We start from the raw sequence: 23,445 nt of genomic DNA on the forward strand, positions 1-23,445 counted from the left end.
TGATCGTAATGAACAAAGTTCTTTAACGAATTTCAGATGCCTTTTAATTCTTCCCCATGCATAGACCCTAAAAGTTTGAACACCACGGACTACTTATGAAAGACTGACTAAAGCATGGTGAGTCCTCTTTATTCATTCTCTGATCCATTCTGCTGTTTAAATACCCAGTGCATAGCACTTTGTTAGGGCTGCCTTCACAAACTAATAGAGTAAAATAATGTTTCATAACACCATGGATAAAACTTTTTTTAAATTTTTAAAAAAGATTTTATTTCTAAGTAATCTCTATACCCAACATGGGGTTGGAATTTACAACCCCAAGGTCAAGAGCTGCATACTAGACCAGCTGAGTCAACCAGGTGCCCCTGGATAAACATTTTTTTTTTTAAAGATTTTATTTGACAGAAAGAGAGCACAAACAGGGGGAGCAGGAGAGGGAGAAACAGGCTCCCCCTGAGCGGGGACCCTGATGCGGGGCTTGATCCCAGGACCCTGGGATCATAACCTGAGCTGAAGGCAGATACTTAACCAACCAAGCCACCCAGGCGCCCCTGGATAAACTATTTTAACCATGTAGCTCATCCAGTACTTCTTAGGATTAAATTTCCCCAAATTATATGCAGGGCTTTCTTGCCAGAAAAAAGAAGACTTTCTGCCCCACTCTTCCTATTTTAAATGGGTGAATAAAATGTAAACCTTAGCAGTTAAGGAAGAGAATACTAAAAGATCTTTGGGTAGGGAGCGAGAGAAAGGAACACAAGGAGAGCACTGAGAAAAAAAATCATTTTTTATTGAATCCTCAAGGATAATTTTACACCAGTCTCTTTCCCACTGAAATCCTTCTTACTGTACATGAATTTCAGTCAGAGGTATTGGTAACAGTATATCTAAAATATCTAAGTACTTACTGTTTTGTTTCCAAGAGTAGTGTTAAATTACTTGTGAAACAATAATTGCCCAGCTGGTTTATAATTCCCTGGAAATAGAGACTGCACACTACACCCATCCAGTCAGTGAGCATGAACAGAGAGAGCTTATGGTTCAAGAAAAGCTTGCAAAATGTTGACAAAAACAGAGAGTAGAAATACTCTTCATACTATTTAGATGCCCAACTCCACAAGGTACTTAAAAATTAACTGCTTCATTTCCTTTAAGTTTCTATGACTTACTTTATATATATTCATTTGAACATGTTCTATGTATAGTGTTAATGAATTTCTTTCTGGTCTCTCTGAGCGTCTGTGTGCTCTACATGAAATTGAGATAATAAATGTACTGACTCAAACATAAGAATTGGATAGAATAAATAACACAATGCCTAGCATTTAGTTAAAGCTTGGTAAGAACAAACTATAATTTTAAGAATTATCATTGGGGCCTAATAATGCTTTAAACTCTGTAAGTTGGTACTCTTACTACCCTTTTATTTCTTTTTTATTTTTTAAAGGTTTTATTTATTTATGTCAGAGAGAGATAGTGAGAGAGGGAACATAAGCACAGGGGAGCTGGAGAGGGAGAAGCAGGCTCCCTGCTGAGCAAGGAGCCCAACATGATGCATCATGGGGCTCAATCCTAGGACATTGGGATCATGACCTGGCCCAAGGCAGATGATGAACAACTGAGCCACCCAGTTGCCCCTCTTACTACCCTTTAATCACCATTTTCAGCTTTTTCTACCCTTTCCAAAATTTGATTGTGAAACTGGAGAGAATATTAACTTGTTTTCAAATTCAGCCTTTATGCCTTGTATTAACAAATAAACTTGCCAATCTTCGATGTTAGCGACTTCATTCCTCTCCAGTTGCGTGTATATACTATGATTTTTCTGCAGAAGGATATAGTGAGGGAGGTCCTGAAAAATCTAAATATCAGTGGAAAGCAGAATCTCAAAAGCAATGAAATCCAATTCCCAAAACTTCTTTTTGTTGGGATAAAGGGGTACCAGGACTGGAACAAAAAAAAAAAAATTTTTTTTTTTAAATTTAGAGCCCAAACTGGAAATAGTTCACGTGTCCTTCAACAAAAGAAAGAAGGATACTGTGATGTGTTTATAAAAGACTACCACTCAGCAAGGCAAAAAAGATAAGCTATGATACGCTCCGTGATGTATCTCGAAAAACATTATGCTGAGTGAAAAACCTAGACACGAAAGAGTATGTCATGGGCACAATATGAAGATGCACACAAGACATTTGTCTTTCCACCATGTCAGTTTTATTCAATCATAAAGCAAGGTTGACGTAATTATGAAACAGGTGCAGGATTCCAAACTCAGTGACATTTCATCATGTGGTTGAACTTGGCTTCTTACACAGTACACAAAGCAGAATGTAAGACAGACCACACAACAAACAAGATAACAGAAGGGTGCAGGAAGTTAACGACCCAAACTCTGAAGTCAGTCTGTGAGCACTCGGTTGAGATAAGGCCTTGGTCCCCTCCAGGTCAGCTCTGGGCACTTCCTTCTTATTATGTCCAAGCAGTGAAGGAGATCAGCTGGGCAGAGCCTTCGAGGCCAGCTGCCTTTTTCAAGTAGGCAAACATGAGGTCATGTCTGAAGAGTCTGAAGTTTGCTGCAAAAGCCCTCCCATTTTTAAAAGGATTTAATCAGTCTTGGGCCCCTGCAGACCTTTGCTGGTTCTACTCTATTAGTTCTGGGGTGTCAGCCGACACGGGTCCCAGTGATATCGCCTAGCTACAGTACCTTTCGCTGCTCGTGTTCCCTGCTTGACGCAGGCTGGTCCTTGACATGAGTGACAGTCCTGTTCGCTACAGAGTGCACACCGTATAACTGAATTAAATGAAGTCTTAGCACAGGAATAACTCATCTGTGGCGAAGAAATCAGACCAGGAGGTGGGAGTCACTGGGGAGGGGCAGGAGAAATTTTTCTGGGGTGGTGGAAATGCTCTCTATTTTGATTGGAGTGTCGGTTACTCGGGTGTATGTATTTGTCAATACCAAACTATATTTCACTGTAGGCAAATTATATCTCAGTGGGACAAATTTTTTTTTTTTTTTAAAGAAATCCAGTATGTTGGGAGGAAAAGGCATGGGGAAGTAAGAAGACAGTTACCAACTGTGAGTGCCAATAGCAACAGGTACATGATACATTGTTGTTATAACAGTGACGGGTAGTTTAGTATGTAAGTAAAGAGGAATGGCAGAGGAGCACTTGGGTGGTTCATTTGGTTAAGCCTCCAACTCTTGGTTTCTGCTCAGCTCAGGATCTCAGGGTTGTGAGATCAAGCCCTGGGTGGGGCTCTGTGCTCCGCACAGAGTCTGCTTGTCCCTCTCCCGCCCCCTGTGTGTGTGTGCACTCTCTCTCAAATAAATAAGCAAAATCTTAATTAAAAAAAGAAAGAGGACTAGCAGAAAAGGTGATTAAAGAATGACATTCCTTTGAAAAAGTAAGTGCTCCCTTTACTTTAGCTAGCCTGGCTGTAATTGCTAAAGATTCCTCATATTTGATTTTTGTAGACTGAAGTGTGGACAAAATCTCTGCTGTTCTTTTCTTCTCCCTCATTTGCTTCTGTTTATTATTCATCAATCATTGTAGAAACCACACAGGAGCTCTGGCCAAGCCCAACTGGGTCGCCATGGACAAGTTGTTAATCTTCTGACTTGTTTTCTTCTCTTGGTAAAATGAGGGAGCTGTAACGTCAGGACTCTGAAGATTCCTACCGTACTTGATGTTCACCCTCTCAATCAGATTGTCAGGACTTTGAACTTGGCCCTGGTTAATAATGACACAATTAGTCAATAAAATCTGAAAAAAAAAAAAAAAGTGTATTTACAAGGTAAACTATAAGCTGGTTGCCTAACAAAACGAGGGATCCTGACTTCCTACTGCAGGTGGCATGGTTGGCCCTTCTCCTGAAAAGGAAGCCTCATTTCTAAGGGTCTTGAAGAATCACGTTTTAGGTAGGACATGGAAAATTATCTACTCCTTCCAGGGCGCCAGGCTGGCTCAGTCAGAAGAGTATACAACTCTTGATCCTGGGGTCATGAGTTTCAGCCCCATGTTGGGTGTAGCTATTACTTAAATAAAAGCTTAAAAAAATGAGTTATCTATTCCTTCCTTTAGTCAAGAACATGCTCATAGAAAACCAGATATTTGAAAGTCAGTCTTTAAAAAGTCAGACTTTAAAGAGTAATACATAAGTTTTTTTTTTTAAGAAAATTTTGAAAATGCAGGAAACCATAAAAGAGGAAAGAATCATCTTTTAATTTTTTCCACTTAGGTAATTTGTAACATTCTGCGTGTATAATTTCATCTTTTCCCCCATGTATCTATGAGATTTTAAATCTTTATTAATATTTCTATTTAGAGTGCCACATATTTGATAAACCTGTGACCAAATACAGATCATTAACATTTGCATGTTTTTTTCCCCACAAATAATTTTTAATTACTATATTCTAGTCCAGGGGGGTCAGCAACATTTTCCTGTAAAGGGCCAAATAGTAAATATTTGGGGCTTTGCAACCCACACAGTCTCAGTGACAACTACACGACCCTGCTCTGGGAATGGGACAGCAGCGGTAGACAATACGTAGAGGGAGGGGCGTGGCTCTATTTCAGTAACATTTTACTTATTAAAACAGCAAAAACAGCATCTCGTCATTATTTGCTGACCTCTGGATTAAGAAGAAATCCATTGTTTAGGAGTATTTTTTTTTTTAAAGATTTTATTTATTTATTTGACAGAGAGAGACACAGGAGAGAGGGAACAGAAGCAGGGGGGTGGGGCAGGGAGAAGCAGGCTTCCTGCCACAGAGGGAGTCGGATGCAGGGCTCGATCCCCGGACGCTGGGATCATGATCTGAGCAGAAGGCAGACACTTAACTGACGGAGCCACCCAGGCGCCCCCATCGTTTATTTTGAAATTTATCTGAACAACATGCTGTTGTCGACACATAGTCTATGTCAGGGTTTGTTTAGTTTAGTTTAGTTTTGCTTGCCATTGTGAACAAAACTGATGTATACATCTTTGTTTCAGTAGGATAAATACCGAGAAATAGAACTGGTACTATGGTTGCTGCTACATAAAACAGAGTATGCACACACACACTTTGCCTTTCTCCTCTCAGAGATGACCTCTGTTAAGTGTGAAGTATGTCCTTTCAGACTTTTTACCCGCTGTGACTCCCCCTCCCCCATCAATGTCATCGCACTATGCTTTTGGTGCCCTAACCCGCCCTTTCTACATGACAGTGTAATTTGAGGATCTTGCCATAGCAGTGACTATGGATTTACCTCATCCTTTTTAAACAGCTGTTGGGTATTTTATTAAATGGATTTATTCTCTCAATAAATATTCATGGAGCACTGAGCATCATACTTTGTTTTCAGCCCTGAGAATTCCATGTGAACAAAACAAAGGAGCTTACTTTCTAGTGCAGGAAGACAGATGAAAGAGGAACAAATGTAAAGTGTCTGTTGGGGACAAATACCATCAAGGAGATAAAGCACACTGGGATTGCTATCTTTGTGTGTGTGTGTGTGTGTGTGCATGCGCGTGCGTGTGTGTGGCGGGCGTGTGTGTGCTGTCTCATATGAGGGATACAGGGAAATCTCTTTTGCATGGACAGTTGGTCACCTCATGGAAGGTTTGTAGGTGTTTTGGAAAAGACAATGCCAGACAGAGGAAGCAGCAAGTGCAAAGGCCCTGAGGATGAAGTATGCTGTGGGTTTTCTAGGAACAAGGAGGCCATATGGCTGGAGTGAAGGAGATAAAGGGGAGGGTACAAAGAGATGACATCGAAGAGGTAGACTTGTAGGGCATTGTAGAGACTTTGGCTTTTATTCGGAGTAAGATAGTCAACGACTGAAGTGCTTTTGAGAAGGAATACCATCATCTGGTTTATTTATTTGAGAGAGAGGGAGCATGCATATGTGCTTGTGAGTGGGGGGAGGAGCAGGAGGAGAGAGATAAGTAGACTCCATGTGGAATGTGGAGCCTGCATGGGGCTCCATCCCATGACCTTGATATCATGAACTGAGCCCAAATCCAGAGTTGGGCACTTAACCAACTAAGCCTCCAGATGCCCTTGGCTCAGGTTTCAACAAAGTCCCTTTGGCTGCTCTGTAAAGGGCCAGAGGTGATACCAAAACCATTAGGAAATCAATCTGGCATGTCACACTGTATTAGCCAAAACTTTTGTTAATAAATGCCCAAGTTATTTCAAATATCTTTTATTAAAAATAGTATCTATTAAAAATAGTGGTGAGATAAACATTAGCAGGGATTGTTTTTCTTTATTGTGGTAAAAGTTACATAAAATTTACTATTTTAATCATTTTTAAGTGGCATTGAGTACACTCCCAATAACAGTCACAGTTATGTAACTACCATTGCTATTTCCAGAATTACATCATTCCAGATGGAAACCCTGTACCATTAAATAATAACTCCTCAGCTCCCCTGGCCCCTGGTAACTTCTCTACTTTTTGTCCTTCTGAACTGCCTATTCTAGGTAACTCCTATAAGAAGAATCTTACACTGTTTGTCCTTTTGTGCCAGGCTTAGCTCACTATAAGTTTTCATGGTTCATCCATGTAATATGTGAAAATGCTATTCCTTTTAAGGGCTGAATAATATTCCATTGTGTGTATATACTACATTCCATTGTGTTATAAACTACATTCATTCATCAATGGACTGTTGGGTTGTTTCCTCTTTGTAGTATTGGCCATAAGGCTGCTATGAACATGGATGTACAACTATCTGTTAGTACCTGCTTTTAATTATTTTGGGCATATACCTAGGGGTGGAACTGCTGAATCATATACTAAGTTTATATGCAACTCTTTGAGGAATCATCAAACTGTTTTCCGCAGTGACTGCACCATTTTACATCTCTATGATATCAGTGACAAGAGTTCCAGTTTCTCTATATCCTTACCAATAATTGTTATTTTCCATTGTTCTTTTTCTTTTCTTAATAATCATCTTGTTTTTTTCATAGTAGCTACTCTAGTGGGTGTAATGTGGAACCTTGTGGTTTTGATTTACATTTTTCTAATGCCTGATAATGCTGAGCCTCTTTTCGTGTGCTTATAATGGTCATTCCTATACATTCTTTAGAGAAATGACTATTCAAATCCTCTGCCTACTTGTCAATCAGGCTGTTTATTGTCGAGTTGTAGTTCTTTATATATTCTGGATACTAATCTCTTATCAAGTATATAATTTGCAAATATTTTCTTCCATTCTGGTTTTTTTTTTTTAAGATTTTATTTACTTATTTGACAGAGAGAGAGAGAGCACAAGCAGGGGGAGTGACAGACGGAGAGGGAGAAACAGACTCCCCACTGAATGGAGAGCCTGATGCAGGATTTGATCCTGGGACTCCAGGATCATGACCTGAGTTAAAGGCAGACACTTAACCCACTGAGCCACCCAGGTGCCCCTCTACCATTTTGTGATTGTCTTTTTACTCTCTTGTTATTGTTCTTTGTGCAAGGTTTTTAATTTTGATTAAGTCCAGTTTATCTTTTGTTTGTTTCCTGTGCTTTTGATGTCATGCTTAAGAAGTGATTGCCTAAGGGCACCTGGGTTTTTCTGATTTTTTGTTTTTAAAGATTTATTTATTTGAGAGAGAGAGAGAGAGCTCAGGGGGAGAGGCACATGGAGAGGGAGAGAATCTCAAACACACTCCCCACTGAGCACAGAGCCTGATGCAAGACTCAATCCCATGCCTGAGATGATGACCTGAGCTGAAACCAAGAGTCAGATGCTCAACTGACTGATCTACCCAGGCACCCTAGTACCATACTATTTTGACTACTGTACCATTATTTTAAAAAATATTTTAATTTATTTATTGGAGACAGAGAGATAGATCATGAGCAGGGGAGAGGGATAGAGGGAGAAGCAGGCTCCATGAGCAGGGAGCCTGATGAGGCACTCCATCTCAGGACCCTGGGATTATGACCTGAGCTCAAGGCAGATGCTTAACTGACTGAGCCATCCAGGAGCCCTACTATCGTAGCTTTATAGTAATTTTTGAAATCAGGAAGCACGAGATCTCCAACCATTTCTTTTTTCAAGTTTTTTTTTTTTTTTGGGCTATTTTGGCAAATTTGGCTACATTGGCAATTTTGCTCTTGTTTTGACCCCTTGAAATTCCATATGAACTTTTGGATGAATTTTCTATTTCTGTAAAAAGCACCATGAAGATTTTATAAAGATTGGATTTGTAGATTGCTTTGAGTAGTATTCTCTTAACCAAATAAATCTTCTGATCCATGAACATGGGATGTCTTTCCATTTATTCAGTGCTTTTAGTACAGAAGTCCTTCATCACCTTGGTTAAATTTATTCCTATTTTATTCTTTTTGAAGCTATTGTAATTTTTAAAAAATTTCCTTTTCAGATTTTTGTTAAAATACAGAAATGGGACTGATTTTTGTGTGTTTATTTTGTATCCTGCAACTTTGAAGTTATTAGATCTGATAGTCCTTTTAAAAAAATGTTTTTATCAATTCAGGATAGGAGACAATAATAAGCTAAACCAGACTTCGGCTGCTTCTAGTAACATGGAAGCCACTTGTTTAACATTTCAGATAAAGGGCTCAGTAAGGAGCTGAGGTCCGTTTCTAGGCAATCCCTGCATCTCTGAAAAGAGAATTTATAAGAGAAGGCTATTTCCTCCTCTCCAAACTCTATAATCTGTGTAAGACAATAAAAAATGAAACAGAATCTTTGTTCTTTAGTTTTTTCTTTCTTTTCTTTTCTTTTCTTCTTTTTTCTTTTTTGAGAGGGGGCTGATGGGCAGAGGGAGAGGAAGAGAGAAAATCTTAAGCAGGTCCCATGCCCAGTATGGAGCTCAATGTTGGGTTCAATCTCACAACCCTGAGATCATGACCTGAGGTGATATCAAGACTTGTACACTTAAGCAACTGAGCTATGCAGGTGCCCCAGAATCTTTGTTCCTAAATATCTATTTATTCCACTCCTGTATATCTTCTAAGTATTGACATTTGTATGACTTGGTCTCTCCTAAATAGGTAAATGTCCAGGTGTGTATGTATATATATATACATACACACACACACACATAGATGTAAAATTTAATATATAAATTATAAATTTAATATATATATATAATCTATATATCATTTTAGAGAAGTCTATATATGAAGTCTAGAAGTTGTTACAAAACTCATTTTCCTACTTGAGTCTCCTATCAAGTCTATAATTGAGAAACCTGACCCTTCTGCAGTGACCTGGCTTTTTCCTCTTACCTTAGACACGGGCTTTCAGTCCAATGGTTACATCCAGTTTTCTCCCCACTGGAGCCGTATATGGGTCTTACAGTTCCAGGATAATGCAGGTGAAGGAAAATAATCATTCCCATCCAAGCTCAGAATTAAGTATGTCAAGGACAAATCTCTCTTTTGGTTGATTGCATTAAAAAAATTTCCAGACTTGTTAATTTTTTAATTCCAGTTAGTTAACATACAGTGTTATATTAGTTTCAGGTGTGCAATATTGTGATTCAACAATTCCATACATGACCCAGTTCATCACAAGTGCATTCCTTAATCCCCATCACCTATTTAACCTATCCCAGACCCCACCCTCTGTGGGAATTATGAGTTTGACTTTTATAATTAAGAGTCTTTTTCTTAGTTTGTCTCTCTTTTCCCTTTGCTTGTTTTGTTTCTTAAATTACATGTAAGTGAAATCATATAGTATTCGTTTTTCTTTGACTGACTTATCTTGCTTAGCATTATACTCTTTAGATCCATTTATGTCATTGCAAATGACAAGATTTCATTCTAGTGTGTGTGTGTGTGTGTGTGTGTGTATGTTTGTGTGTGTGTATCACATCTTCTTTATCCATTCATCAATTGTTGGGTACTTGAGCTGCTTCCATAATTTGGCTATTATAAATAATGCTGCAATAAATATGTGGGTATTTAAATATGTGGGTATTTGAATTAGGTTCTTGTATTCTTTGGTTAAATATCCACTAGTGCAATAGGTGGATTGTAGGGTAGTTCTATTTTTAAAGTTTTGAGGGGGTTGCCATAATGTTTTCCACAGTAGCTGGACCAGTTTGCATTCCCACCAATAGTGTACTAGGGTTTTTTGCCTCCACATACTTGACAACACGTGTTGTCTCTTCTGTTGTTGATTTTAGCCATTCTGACAGGTGTGAGATGATATTTCCTTGTAGTTTAGTTTTGCATTTCCCCAATGGTAAGTGATGAACATTTTTTCATGTGCCTGTTGGCCATCTGGATGTCTTTTTTGGAGAAATGTCTATTCATGTCTTTTGCTCATGTTTTAATTGGATTATTTGGGTTTTGGTATGGAGTTGCATAATTACTTTAATATTTATGTATTTGATACACACATACACACACACACTCTTCAGAGGGTATTTCATTTGCAAATATCTTCTTCCATTCTGCAAGTTGCCTTTTAGTTTTGTTGATTGTTTCCTTTTCTGGGCAAAAGCTTCCTATTTTGCTGAAGTCTCAATAGTTTATTTTTGCTTTTGTTTCCCTTGCCTCTGGAGACAGATCTAGAAAAAAGTTACTACAGCCAATGTCAAAAAAGGTTACTGCCTGTGTTCTAGGATGTTTATGGTTTTAGGTCTCACATTTAGGTCTTCAGCCCATTTTGAATTTATTTTTGTGTAAGGTGCAAGAAAGAGGACTAGTTTTGAGGCACCTGGATGGCTCAGTGGGTTAAAGTCTCTGCCTTCAACTCGGGTCATGATCCCCCGAGGCTGGCATCGGGCTCTCTGCTCAGCAGGGAGCCTGCTTCCCCCTCTCTCTCTGCCTGCCTCTCTGCTGTCAAATAATCTGATTTCTCACTGTCAAATAAAATACCTGATCTCTCGCTGTCAAATAAAAATCTTAAAAAAAAGAAAAAGAACAAGAGTTCCAGTTTTTTTTTTGTGTGTGTGCTGTTCAGTTTTCCCAATACCATTTGCTGAACTGTGTGTGTGTGTGTGTGATCTTTAGTTTTCTACATATAAGACCATATTACTTGTAAACAGAATTAATTTTACTTCTTCCTTTCCAATTTGCATGCTTTTTCTCTCTTTTTCTTGCCTAACTGTTCTGGCTAGAAGCTCCAACACTTATTGAGTATTAGTGGCAATACTGGGCATCTTTGTCTTTTTTCTGATCTTAGAGGAAAAACACTGCCTATGGTGTTAGCTGTGAGGTTTTCATATATGGACTTCATTAGGTGGATGTAGTTTCCTTTCATTTCTAGTTTGCTGAGTGTTTTTATCTTGAAAGGGTGTTGAATTTCATCAAATGCTTTTTCCGCATCATTTGAAAGAATTGGTTTCTTTGTTTTTCTCCTTCATTCTGTTAATGTAGTAGCTTGATTTTCACGTTAAATACTCCTGCATTCCAGGACTAAGTCTCTCTTGGTTTTGGCATATAATTCTTTTAGTATGTTGCCAAATTCAGTTTTGCTAGTATTTTATTGGGGTTTTTGGTGTCAGCATTCATAAGGGATGTGGGCCTGAAGTTTTCTTTCCTTGTAGAGCTTTTGTCTGGATTTAGTGTTGCACTCATTCTGGCCTCATAGAGCAAGTTAGGAAGTGTTCCCTTCTCTTCACTTTGCTGGAAGAGCTTGAGAAAGATTGGTGTAATTAATTAATTTTTTATTTCATCATTATTATTCTTAGACAGGGAGAAAGTGAAAAGGGGCAGGAGGAGAGAGAGAATTCCAGCCCTACTGTGGAGCTCGATCTCACAACCCTGAGACCATGACCTGAACCGAAATCAAGAGTCGGATACTTAACTGAGCCACCCCAGTACCCCTCGTGTTAATTCCTTAAATGACTGGCAGAATTCATCAGGGAAGCCATCGGGTCCAGGGCTTTTCTTTGTTGGAAGGTTTTTGACTACTGTTTCAGCCTCCTTATTAGTTATAGGTCTATTCAGATACTTTATGTCTTCATGATTCAGCACTGGTTGGTTTTTTGTTTCTAGACATTTATTTCATATGGTGTATCAATTTGCAATTACTCATAGTACTGTTATAAACCTTATCTCTGTAAAATCACTAGTAATGTCTCCACTTTCATTCTCACTCTTTTTCATCGTCATTTCAGCGAAACATTTTATCAATTCTGTTGCTCTTTTCAAAGAACCAACTTTTGGTTCTGTTGATTTTGCTGTTGTTTTTCTATTCCTGTCTCCGCCCCATTCTGTTTCTTTCCACCTGCTTGCTGGGAATCAAGTTTGCTCTTCTTCATTAATCCTTTAAGGTCGACAGTTAGGTTATTGGTTTAAGATCTTTCTTTTATAGTGCATGCATTTACAACTATTAAATTCCCTCTTTCGCTGTATCCCACAAATTCTGGTATGCTGTGTTTTCATTGTCATTTGTTTCAAGGTATTTTCAAATTTCCCTTGTGATTTCTTCTTTGACCCATTGGTTCAGAATGTCTTGGTTGGTTTCCATATTGTGAATTTTTATGTTTGAGCAATTTCATTTTAAAATAGCTCCAGTAGTGGATTTCTTATTTCTCCTGGCAAGGTTGTTGATAGCAAAGCAGCCTTTAATGACTTTTTCTACTTTTCGGGGCGCCTGGGTGGCTCAGTGGACTAAGCCACTGCCTTCGGCTCAGGTCATGATCTCAGGGTTCTGGGATCGAGCCCCACATCGGGCTCTTTGCTCAGCAGGGAGCCTGCTTCTCTCTCTTTCTGCCTGATTCTCTGCCTACTTGTGATCTCCCTCTCTGTCAAATAAATAAATAAAATCTTAAAAAAAATTTTTAATGACTTTTTCTACTTTTGGGTTCAACTCTCTTTAATACGACTTAATCTCAAGGTGGTTTGGGAACTGCCCAAATTCTGGTGGTCTCCCCAATATATAGGCAGGTCATCTAAGTCAGCTCTCTCGATTAGTTACTGGTGAAATCTAGTAACTTTGTTGGCAGCACAACATTGTACCAACATTGATCCCACTGTGATGAACCAGCTGTAGCTTCACATGACCAAGATAAAACGATCACTCTTAATTTCATGGTCGGGGTGGTAGGGCCAGCGTGAGCCATGGATTATTTTATTGAACGATTTATTTTTATTAGAAAATCAGAAAATAATTATTTTTTTCCTAATAAAAAATAATTCCACAGCAGCAATTAATTTTTTTCTGAATGTTTCTGGATAGAAATAATTCATGTGTCTGATTAGTGAACAGAATGTGGGGAAGGCAGGCAGAGTGGGCCCTTTGGAAAGAAACTTAAACACCTGGCATGTTCTCAACTGAAATCCAAAAGCTTGTGTAACATGACAAGTATTTGTGTCACATATGAAGTAGGAAATGCTTCATTTTTAAGTTCTTAAAAGTTAAAGAACCCTCATATTTACAATAAAACTAAAAATATTTTAAAATTCCTTGAGTTATATTTTCCAATTAGACTTTATTGTATATTAATGTGAGTCAAGTATCAAGTGCTTTTTTGTATGTGTTACCTCTAATCCTTGCCATGACATTAGGAGATTAAGTTTCTTTATTCTTATTTTATAGAGAGGACACGATGTTCCAGAAAGATAAAGTAACTTGCCCAAGGTTAGATGGCTGGGATGCAACTGCCTTAGGAATCAAACACAGAGGTCAAGTCCAAAGTCTTTGGATTTTCCGCTTCAATCTTTATTTTTCAATCCATATTTTTGGCCAAAATATTGCAAAATACATATAATATGATGGCTACTAAAACAATTTCAAGTTATAAACATTTGGTGGTTTGGCAAATGTCCCTATTATTTTAATAGCAAATTATTTGGTGGCATCATGGGCCATTTCCTTTCCAATGAATCGTTAGTTCTGTTAGTTGAAATACACAAGACATTTAAAAACATTCATTCAAGTATTTGCTTACTATCTTGTATGTGGTAAGAACTTTATTTGATACTGAAATGAATACTAAGACTCCCTCCTTTCAAGGAACTTTAATTTGGCATGGAAATGGGATTTATTAAAAAAAAAATCAACCTTATAGCAGTGATTTGAGCAATTAGCTTGTATGTGCATTTTAGGGAGGAATTCAGAGAACGTGAAGATAAAGCTGAAGTTTTAGGCGGGCAAGACCCAGATAAACATTATAAATTTCAGTGCTGGAATCATGGTGCCTAAAACACTTGTTAACTGAATACAGTTTACACTTACTAAATGTGTATAATTACTATTTTTTTCATTTAGTCCTTCCAACAGCACTGTGAGACACGGTCTATTTATTATTTTCAACCTACAGATAGAGAGACTGAAGCACAAAGGTTAGGCAACCTGTTGAACTTCCTCTAACGCACAGCTCGTTCTGGAAGAACTGGAACTTGAACCCAGGCAGCACAGGGCCACTGTGGCAGGCTGCCTTCTGTGGGGGGTGGCGGATATTCTGTGTGGGGAAACACACTGTGCAGTAGGACTGAGCACCACCACGCAGAGGATGGGGACGACTAGAGGAGCAACCAGACCAGGCGGAAGGCACTGTTCGTTGAAAACTGTGGGAGGGCGCCTGGGTCGCTCAGTCTATTAGGTGTCTGCCTTGGCTCAGGTCATGATCCCAGGGTCGTGGGGTCAAGCCCCGCATCAGGCTCCCTGCTTGGTGGGGAGTCTGCTTCTCCCTCTGCCTGCTGCTCCCCATGCTTGTACTTTCTCTCTCTCTCTGAAAAATAAAATCTTAAAAAAAAAAAAGAAAGAAACAGTGCGGTAAAATACCACACACGGACTGGGCTCACAGGTTAAAAGAGCGATGGGACCCAAGACACTTTAGACTTTATGCTTTAAGCAGTGCACTCTGCATTAAAAAGAGAGGTTTGTATATTTAAGAAATCCAGGTGTTATAGACCCTATGTTCGTGTCCCTAAAATCTTGATGTTGAAACCCTAACCCCAATAGGATGTCTCTGGAAAGTAATTTGGTTTAGAAGTCTGGAGGGTAGAGGCCCCATGATGGAGATTAGTGTCACCGTTCGTTGTAAGAAGAGGTAGCAGAGAGCTCTCTCTCTCCCTCACCCACCTCCCACCCCTCACATGTGAGGAAACCAGAAGGAGGTCCTCACCAGAACCCGACCATGCCGGCATCCTGATCTTGGACTTCCTCATCCTCCAGAACTGTGAGGAATAAATGTCTGTGGCTTAAGGCACCTAGTTTATAGTATTCTGTTAGAGCAGCCCCAAAGGACTAAGACATCAGGGAAATGTCTTTTTTCCCAGTGTCCGATGTCAAACAGTCCCTTCAACCATGGGCTGGGAAACTGGATGTAATACAAAATACGTTCAGAAGTGCCATCTCCTCCTGGCAAAGAGCTGCATGGCTGGGAGTCTTAGGTGTGCTCTGGGGAGTGTCTGACAGGCCCAGAGCCCCTCCGCCATTGCCCTCACACAGGTGTGCGAATGGAAGGAGGGGGACGGGGGCAACAGGCTTTTGCCTTACTCGCCACATCAATGGTCAAAATGTGGGTCAAAGATGCTTACAGGGCTCACTCACACACTCCTCAACTCTGCTCTCCACAACACAAAACCTGGTTGTCAAACGATTTCTGGAAGAGGCTTTTCTTCTTTTCCAGAATTCCTCACACACGGGTGACTCTTCTGTGACTTTGGAGCAACAGGAAAACTATGGTTTCGAAACTATGGTTTCGACACCTGGCCTCGGTGTCGCCGTGTGCCTTGCTCCCTATGTACCTCTGAGTTCCCTCAATTAGAGAGGAAAGTGAGGAGGCCTCCCCAGGAGGAGGACGAGCACTGCGAGCCTTAAATACCAGTAAGCCAATTAGGGGCACCTGACACATTGTGGCTAACTCAAATGGATCTTCCCTTCTCTTTACCCAAAGAAACACATCACTTAGGGAAGGCTGAAAGTAAGAGATAAATGCTTGGGTGTAAGCACTGATGTCATGCACCCAAAACTTGTCCAGAAGCAAGCGCACGTGTTGGCTTGGGCCGATTATTAGAGAACTTACCAGCTCATGGCAGGGCCAAAAATTCCTAGGGATTCACTTTGGTCGTACGGGGAGTCTAGAATCAACCCAGACTGCAGTGATTCCCAAGAACCCTGGTCCAGCTCCTCAGACTGCTGCTGTCCTCTGAAAGCAGGTCGTCCCATGTCTCCTCCTTTTGACCTTCCTCCAGGAATAACCCTGAGAGTCACAGCTAGAGATAAGGCCCTTATGGACTTGGTTGTCCCCTGTGTTAACCTGTTTAAGACAGACGTGTATACTGGTGTGCTCTCCTGTAAGTGATACTCGCAGTGAGTTTGCTTCCGTCCAGCTAATCTGTGAGCTCCAACTCTTGGGAATTCTTCTGTGTTCAAGGCTTTTAGTGCTGACTTTTCTCCCCTCCAATATGCAGTAAATTGCAAGTTTAAGAAAAAGTAGTATCATTTGACAGAAAAACTGTTCCAAGGACCAGCTTCCCTCTTAACAAACTAACTGGCTGATAAGGGACTAAACTCCCCCTCAAAACACACACACACACACACACACCCCTCTAACAAATGGTAATGGGGGCCGCAGTAATTATACAGGAAGGCAGCAAAAGAGAGAAAACAAAACTCAAGTTCCAGCTCTGACACTTCAGAACTCTTTCATCTCACAAAATGGGGTCACCGCTCCTTTTCTTACCTACTTCACAGGGTTTTGTGAAGATTAAAGAATGTATGTCAAGTATAAAACAACTAAAATGTTATGCCTCATTACAGGTGCTGCACAGGAATTAAATCTGCATGACACAGACACACAGTAGCCCACAATCCATTCCTATTCTAACTGACATTAGTGAGTAATCCAGTTTTCTGCTTCTGGAAGTCTCATCCATTAGAAGCAAAGGGAATGTTACATGTCAAGGTTTACAGAGCAAGGCAGCAGTTTCTTGTGTGATGCCTTCTGGACGAGGGCAGTCTTTGAGCTCGTGGCCAATGAAACCCGCCCATGTTCCACGCGGGAAAATGGGATCATCAGTGAAACGAGCTTCCCATCCAAGGCTCGGCTGTGGGTGGCAGAAAGACTATTCCCATCTGTACCATGTTCAGATCATCTAAAGAAAAAACGTGACCTGTATCCAACACCTTAACCTTTGAACCGTATGATCCTACTTCCCTGGCCTCACTGAACTGCCTTTACTAAGTCTGTCCTTGCTGGGGTCAAGACTTCATCTTTCCTTCGGGCTCCGGAAACAACTTGCTGCCATCTGAGGCAGTGACAGTTGCCAAGTCTAGGAGAGGACATCACCCCAGTGCCCCATTTAGGGAACCCAGGATGCCGCCATTTCTTTCACAACTGAGGAACAGGAAGGACTCTGCTTTCCTTCAAGAATTAATGATTTTGTTCTTTTGCAAACAGTGGAAATCAGAATCACGAAGTGTGTAGTGGATTTTTTTTTTTTACGTCTCCACGAATGACCTTACATTGCTCTGAACTATTTTTCGCCTTAAGCTCAAGGGTGGGAAAAATAACACATTCCAGTCTACTTACAGTTCTATTAATTGAAGGTTATCACCTTATTTTTTAAATAGTGCTTGGAGAAAATAATCCTCTTGTGGTTTTAATAAGTACTTAAAACCAAACAAAAATTTAAAACCTTTAAAGAAAACACATTTTTTTTAAGTAGAAAGAAACAGTAATACTAATTTTGAAAAGACTGTTGATGTCACTGTGGTTTATTTGTAAATACAAAGTATAGGCTCTTGCTTTTTCTTTTTTGCTTTTTCTTTTTTTTTTTTTTTAAAGCAAAGCCAAGGAGATTAGAAACCAAGTACACACATCCTCTTTAGAGTAGAAACATAAATTAGTTTTTAACAATTAGGCACTTAAAATGTAAATGTAAAACGGCATTTTTAGAAGTATAAACTATAGTTCCACTCCTAAATTCCTCCTGAAATGTTTTTACGAACACAGAAGCACAAGCACAGGAAACATTTCTTAACAAAGGTAATTTCCTCTTTAAAAAACAGCAACAGCAATTACAACAACAAACCTGAACGCAAACCCCATAGGAGAAACAAATGATTAAGGTACTGACTGGGGGTAGGAGAAAAGAGCTTCTGAAATTTACATGTTTGATTAAAATATAAGCATTTAATAAAACTATTACAATAGCATACAGTATATATTATAATGAAAAATATGTCAAGAAAATAATGAATTCTAGACTTAATATTTTACTTTACAACAAGGCACTTAACACATTGAAACAGTACAGTAAATTTCTGAAAGAATGCAACTGGCTAGCTCTCACACCTTATAATGATATTTCTTTTATGAATATACTGTAACATAACCATACATTTTTGCAGCATTAATCATTGCATAGGAGGTAAATTAAATAATGAATTCCAACTTGGCAACTAGATTAGCTTATGTTTACAGTTTTTTTTTTCTTTTAAAGGACAGTTTTCAATAATTCCGTAATAAAGAACTATTCTCATTCATGATTCATTTAGAACACCACATAGTTAGGTTAATGAGTAATAAAATAAATCAGAACTTATAAGGTGTGTATATGTATAAAAACTTATCTTTGGGTACCTTTGACATGATTTTCAGTGTTTAGGTATTGGAGTCAAGAGCACTTCTTAATAGAAATATTCTTAGCAAGTAAGTCAAAGGAGTTAAATTATTGCAACACAATGACATTAAAAAAAATACCAGAAATCTTTATACATACAAATAGAAAAGCCTTGATCACATGGCATATTACTTATAACATGCTCAATTTAAAACTTGTAAACTCATTTATCAATAAATTCCTTCTCACACTTCCTTGCAGTACAGAAGTGAGTAGGTTAGAACCGGCTTAAATTTTTAAAGAGTTCTACAGTGCAAAACAAAAATGACAAACAAATAATAAGGAAACGCTTAAAATATTGAAGAAACAAGATGTGAACTTCTAATTAAAAAAGAAGCTGCTTGAGGTCTAGCATGTAAAAATAAAATACAAATACAAAATAAGAAAGACTGCCAACCTGGTGTTTCAGAGTAAACAAAGTATAGGTAGTTATAAAGGGAGACATTAATGATTGTGATAAAGAGAGGTAAAATGGTCTGCAAATTTTCTTTGATCGAATGGACAAAGGATTAGAATTGCAACTCCCTGGGATCTAAGCACATTTTCCCTTTGGGAAAGGTTTAAAAGACCTTTAAAACAATCCCTTTTGCATGGTGCTTTCAGATTATTGGCGAAAACAAAAGAAGACAAAACAACACCACTACCACCAATGCCTTTTAAAAACTTGAAAATAGAAACTTTAAAGTGGCAAGTCTGCGTTCCAAGTCATATAACATATTTCCACTAGGGGGCACTGCTACACAGCAAAGAACCTTAGGCAAGGTCCTTACACCAGACCAGGGGCTCAGGCTCGCTCCAATCAGGCCTTCTTTACTCAGCCCAACTTGTTTCCCAAGATGCCAGTAAATTAAGTAAGAAATTTAAAATCACTCTGGGTGGAATCAGAAGCAATGCTTTATTTTCAGAGCTTAGGAGGAGCTCAAAAAATAGAATCTGAATTTCCATCTGAAAGAATTTGGAAAAAATATGCCATAATTTATGGGAATCCTATGTTATCGATATTGCACAGAAGGACTCAATCCCAAGAAAAGCTTTGAACAGGACTACTGGTGTACAAAAACAAGGATAATGGATAAGATCTCATATTGCAATTATCAAGGAAAAGGAGCTCCAAAAATTCACCATTTCAAAGGCAAGATCATAATTGTTGAAGTTTTCTATCCCAAAGGAGCATATTAGGTTAAGCCTCAAGTTTGCTTTGCTAAATGTAAATGAGTTTCTGTATTTTCTTCATTTTCCCATCTTGAAACTTTGATATTTTCCCTCCTTCTTTTCAAATCATATGCTTCCTTGGTGTCTATTAGACACCTGTGACACCTACATGTAAGGAACATGTGAGGTCAGAGAGGTTTTTAAAGTTCTTTAAAAGGTGATGGTATTTTTTTAAAAAACTGCATCACTCGACGAAAATCCAAGGTTTATTGTTTCAAGGTTCTCCAACAATCAACACATCATGATTTTAAAATCTTAAATACTTTTCCTTATTTAACTTGAAGAAAATTAGGTTATCCTAGACACTGCTGAATAAGGCTCTCAGGTCTATAAGGTTAGGAATTAGATGCTCAAGGAATAGATGAAGTTCAGGAGCACAAAACCCAGGCTTCAGTGTCAGATGCTTTTCTTCATAATTGGACAGCAGGAATGGAAATTCAGTGTTTAAAGCGTGACACCTTACATATCACAAGTGTCAATATTTAGCAAATGAAAGAATTCTGGCTTAAGCACATCAGTAAGCTATAGTTTCTTATTGGTTTATTTAATAACAAACACCAGAAAACTTCTTGCATTTCAAAGCCTGCCAAGGATATTCAGGATTTCCATTCTTGTTTTAAATACTCTTTCCCTGCCTTTGAATTCAACTACCTTTCCTTTAGTGATTCTTCTGCTACTCAGAGAAAGAGACGTACTGAATATAGACACAGAATTTTAGCACCAAAAATAATGACCCTTCTGAAAAGATTTGTATTGTGCTTCTCTCAAGCAATCTGAAGGTCAATTTTGTATACCAAATCATGGCAAACTAGTTTATAATGGCAAATTCAAAGGTATATTTCATTCCTATTGGGAGGGAAATTTTTATCTTCAATATAAATGTAACTGCCCCTTCCACACCTCATTGGCCTGTCTTCTGATTTAGTGTTGATGCTTCTGTAACAACAAATTTTGTTTTGGAGTTACTAGAAGGCTCAAGAAATGGACCAACTTGGGGGTACCTGGGTGGCTCGGTCGTTAAACGTCTGCCTTCAGCTCAGTTCATGATCTCAGGGTCCCAAGACTAAGCCCTGCATCAGGCTCCCTGCTCAGCCAGAAGCCTGATTCTCCCTTTCCCCCTCCCTCTGTTTGGGTTCCCTCTCTTGCTGTCTGCCTGTCAAATAAATAAATAAAATCTTAAAAAAAGAAAAGAAAAGAAATGAACCAACTGTGACAGCATTAATCTGATTCAATTTTTAAAAACCCATCTTCTTTTTGCATCACCTCAAAGAACTTTAGAAACGAAGATCCCCCTTTACTGGGTCGCTGTGTCCCTAACAGACTGATTCCAACAGTAGATTATATACAGCACCGTGGTGTAATTTCAGGTTCAAAGTAAAATTACTCAATTGTGGCATATGTCCTTAGGACCAGTTTATAGGAAGCTGAGTCTCTTGCTAAAAAGCAAGGATACACGACACTTTTAGACTCTATCTTGGTTTTTCCAGAAAGTACAATGTACCTAAGAAGAAAGAGTTTTCAGTGAAACGTGACCAACTGCATTTCTGAGTTCCAGTGAGCAGCTCTAGAACATCTAGAACATCTCACACAGGGTTGGATGGGAGAGAAACGCCAGCTTGGCCCTCAAGTGGCATGAGTTTCCGTTCACATACACACATGTTTTTAGCCTGTGTTGGAGCAGCTGTCTGCCCTGGGGCAGGGGGATGGATGCAAATTTACCAGGCAGAGAGCACACACATGTGTGCACAAAGACCACTCATTTAACAGAAATAGCTCTCTGTTTCCTGTGTATCTGTCATAGAGATTTTAAAGCAGAATATTTACACACACATAAAAGCTGTGAGATGGGTCAAATTCTTCCACAATAGATCACTTTTCTTTCTTTTTATAAAATTAGCAGTTTACAAAAAAAGTAAAAGTGATACTTGGTGCAGTGGGTGGTAGCAGCAGGTGCACATTCCCAGACCTGACCTTGACCTTCCCCAGGACAAGGTGGAAACGAAGTTCACCTCAGGTTCACTTACAACCGACAAATCTTCCCCTCCTTAAAAAGCCTAATGCTAAAACCACTCTCAACATGAGGTTATTCTATTTACACAGTAGCTGTATGTATCCAGACATTTTATTTAAAACATTAAGAAATTCTTCTGACCTTGGAGGCAAAAAAAAAAAAAAAAAAAAAAAGAATCCTGAAAAAATTCTGTAGAGGGCTTTAGTGGCTAAAGTATAAGGAGAAGGAAGAGTAGGTTCTTTGGCACCTCTTTAACAAGCTCATTAATAAAACCCCAGTTTGGGGGCTTGTCACCAATGAAGGAAGAGCTGCAGGAGAATATGCCTTTCTCAGGATGAATAAAAAAACAGTCAAAGGGTAATACTTCGTTCATCTCTCTAATCATTTACATGGAATTTGGTCCACTTCTTCATTTACCAGTCAGTTCTTCTAAAATAAAAACCCAAATCTATACCTTTGGTTACAGCGTTAACTCTTTTGGTTTAAGAGCTGATGCCTTTGTTTTTGCTCCTCAGGTAGATTTCTCATTATCTTCGCCAATCTTCTGAACCCGGGAATACTTTTTGCATGAAGACTTAAAGCAGCCAGGGGGCCAGGAGAGCGGCCAGGAGAAGCAGCAAGGAATTGAGCCTTGTACGTTTTTCTCGAAAAAATAAAAGATGGGGAACCACCAGGCTCGGGACAAGAAATTAGTCTGTGAAGAGACCTTCAAGTTCTGCAAATAGTTAAAAAAAAAAAAAAAAAAGATGAAGGAAAATGAGACCCTATTTTTCATCATTTGCATCTTACCTTTTTTCTTAATTAACTTGTTGTTCATTGTACTGTAACAGAGAAAGCAGAGGAATCAGGATCACAAGGCAGTAAGTGTCTGTTTTGTTTGTTTGGGTTTTTAAAAGATTTTATTTATTTATATGACAGAGACAGAAAGTGAGGGAGAGAGACAGAGACATGGAGCACACAAGCAGGGGTAGCGGGAGGCAGAGGGAGAAGCAGGCTCCCTGCAGATCGAATGGACAGGACCCTGAGATCACAACCTGAGCTAAAGGGAGCCGCTTAACCTACTGAGTCACCCATTCATCCTGGCAGTAATTGTTTTTGTGTCTTTTCCCTGATTCTGACACGTTTCTGGTCCCAGGCCCCTTTCCAGCTCATGTAAATTCTTCTTCCTGCAATCCTAGTAAGAGACTCGGGCATGGATGTGAGGGTCGGTCAGGAGGACCCGATCTCAGGACGCGTGAGCAGGTGGTCGAGGCTGAGAAGGTGGAGGGGTGAAAGGCGAGCTCACAGGCTAGAGCAGATCGAAGGTGAAAGGTGAAGGTTTCAGATGGATGGTGTCAGGAGACACCCAGATGTAAGGGTAAGAAGGAAGGTGGAAATGGGAGTGTACAAAATGGGAGGAGAGCTACCCACTGAGAGGGCATCTATCCATGGATACCACTAAATGAAAGCTGGAATTAGACCCTTTACAGATGACATCTGTTCACATATTGTATGCACTGGACAATATGGCTAGACTATCCAAAGAAAAATCGTGCTACACGGGCTCACTCTCTGACACCAGGCACACATACACACCCCTAGACTAGGAAAGCACAGAGAAGGGGAAGAACCATCCCATCCTGGGATGACAGGAAGAGAGCAGGAGTTAGGGAGTCTTCCCAGAAGACA

General features: G+C 39.3%; 1 protein-coding gene across 3 annotated transcripts in view; it reads right to left on the minus strand.

Annotated features, from left to right (window-relative positions):
* Positions 1–20,894: 20,894 nt before the first annotated feature.
* Positions 20,895–23,445, minus strand: part of SGMS2 (sphingomyelin synthase 2) — an 82,330-nt gene continuing 79,779 nt past the window's right edge. For all 3 annotated transcript variants that reach the window (XM_044224312.1, XM_044224313.1, XM_044224314.1), the window contains exon 6: positions 20,895–22,492. In XM_044224312.1, coding sequence (XP_044080247.1) covers positions 22,289–22,492 — 204 coding nt within the window. In that variant the 3' untranslated portion in view covers positions 20,895–22,288. The remainder of the gene's footprint in view (positions 22,493–23,445) is intronic.

Source organism: Neovison vison, chromosome 11 (genome assembly GCF_020171115.1).
Source record: "Neovison vison isolate M4711 chromosome 11, ASM_NN_V1, whole genome shotgun sequence".
Taxonomy (NCBI): Eukaryota; Metazoa; Chordata; class Mammalia; order Carnivora; family Mustelidae; genus Neogale; species Neogale vison.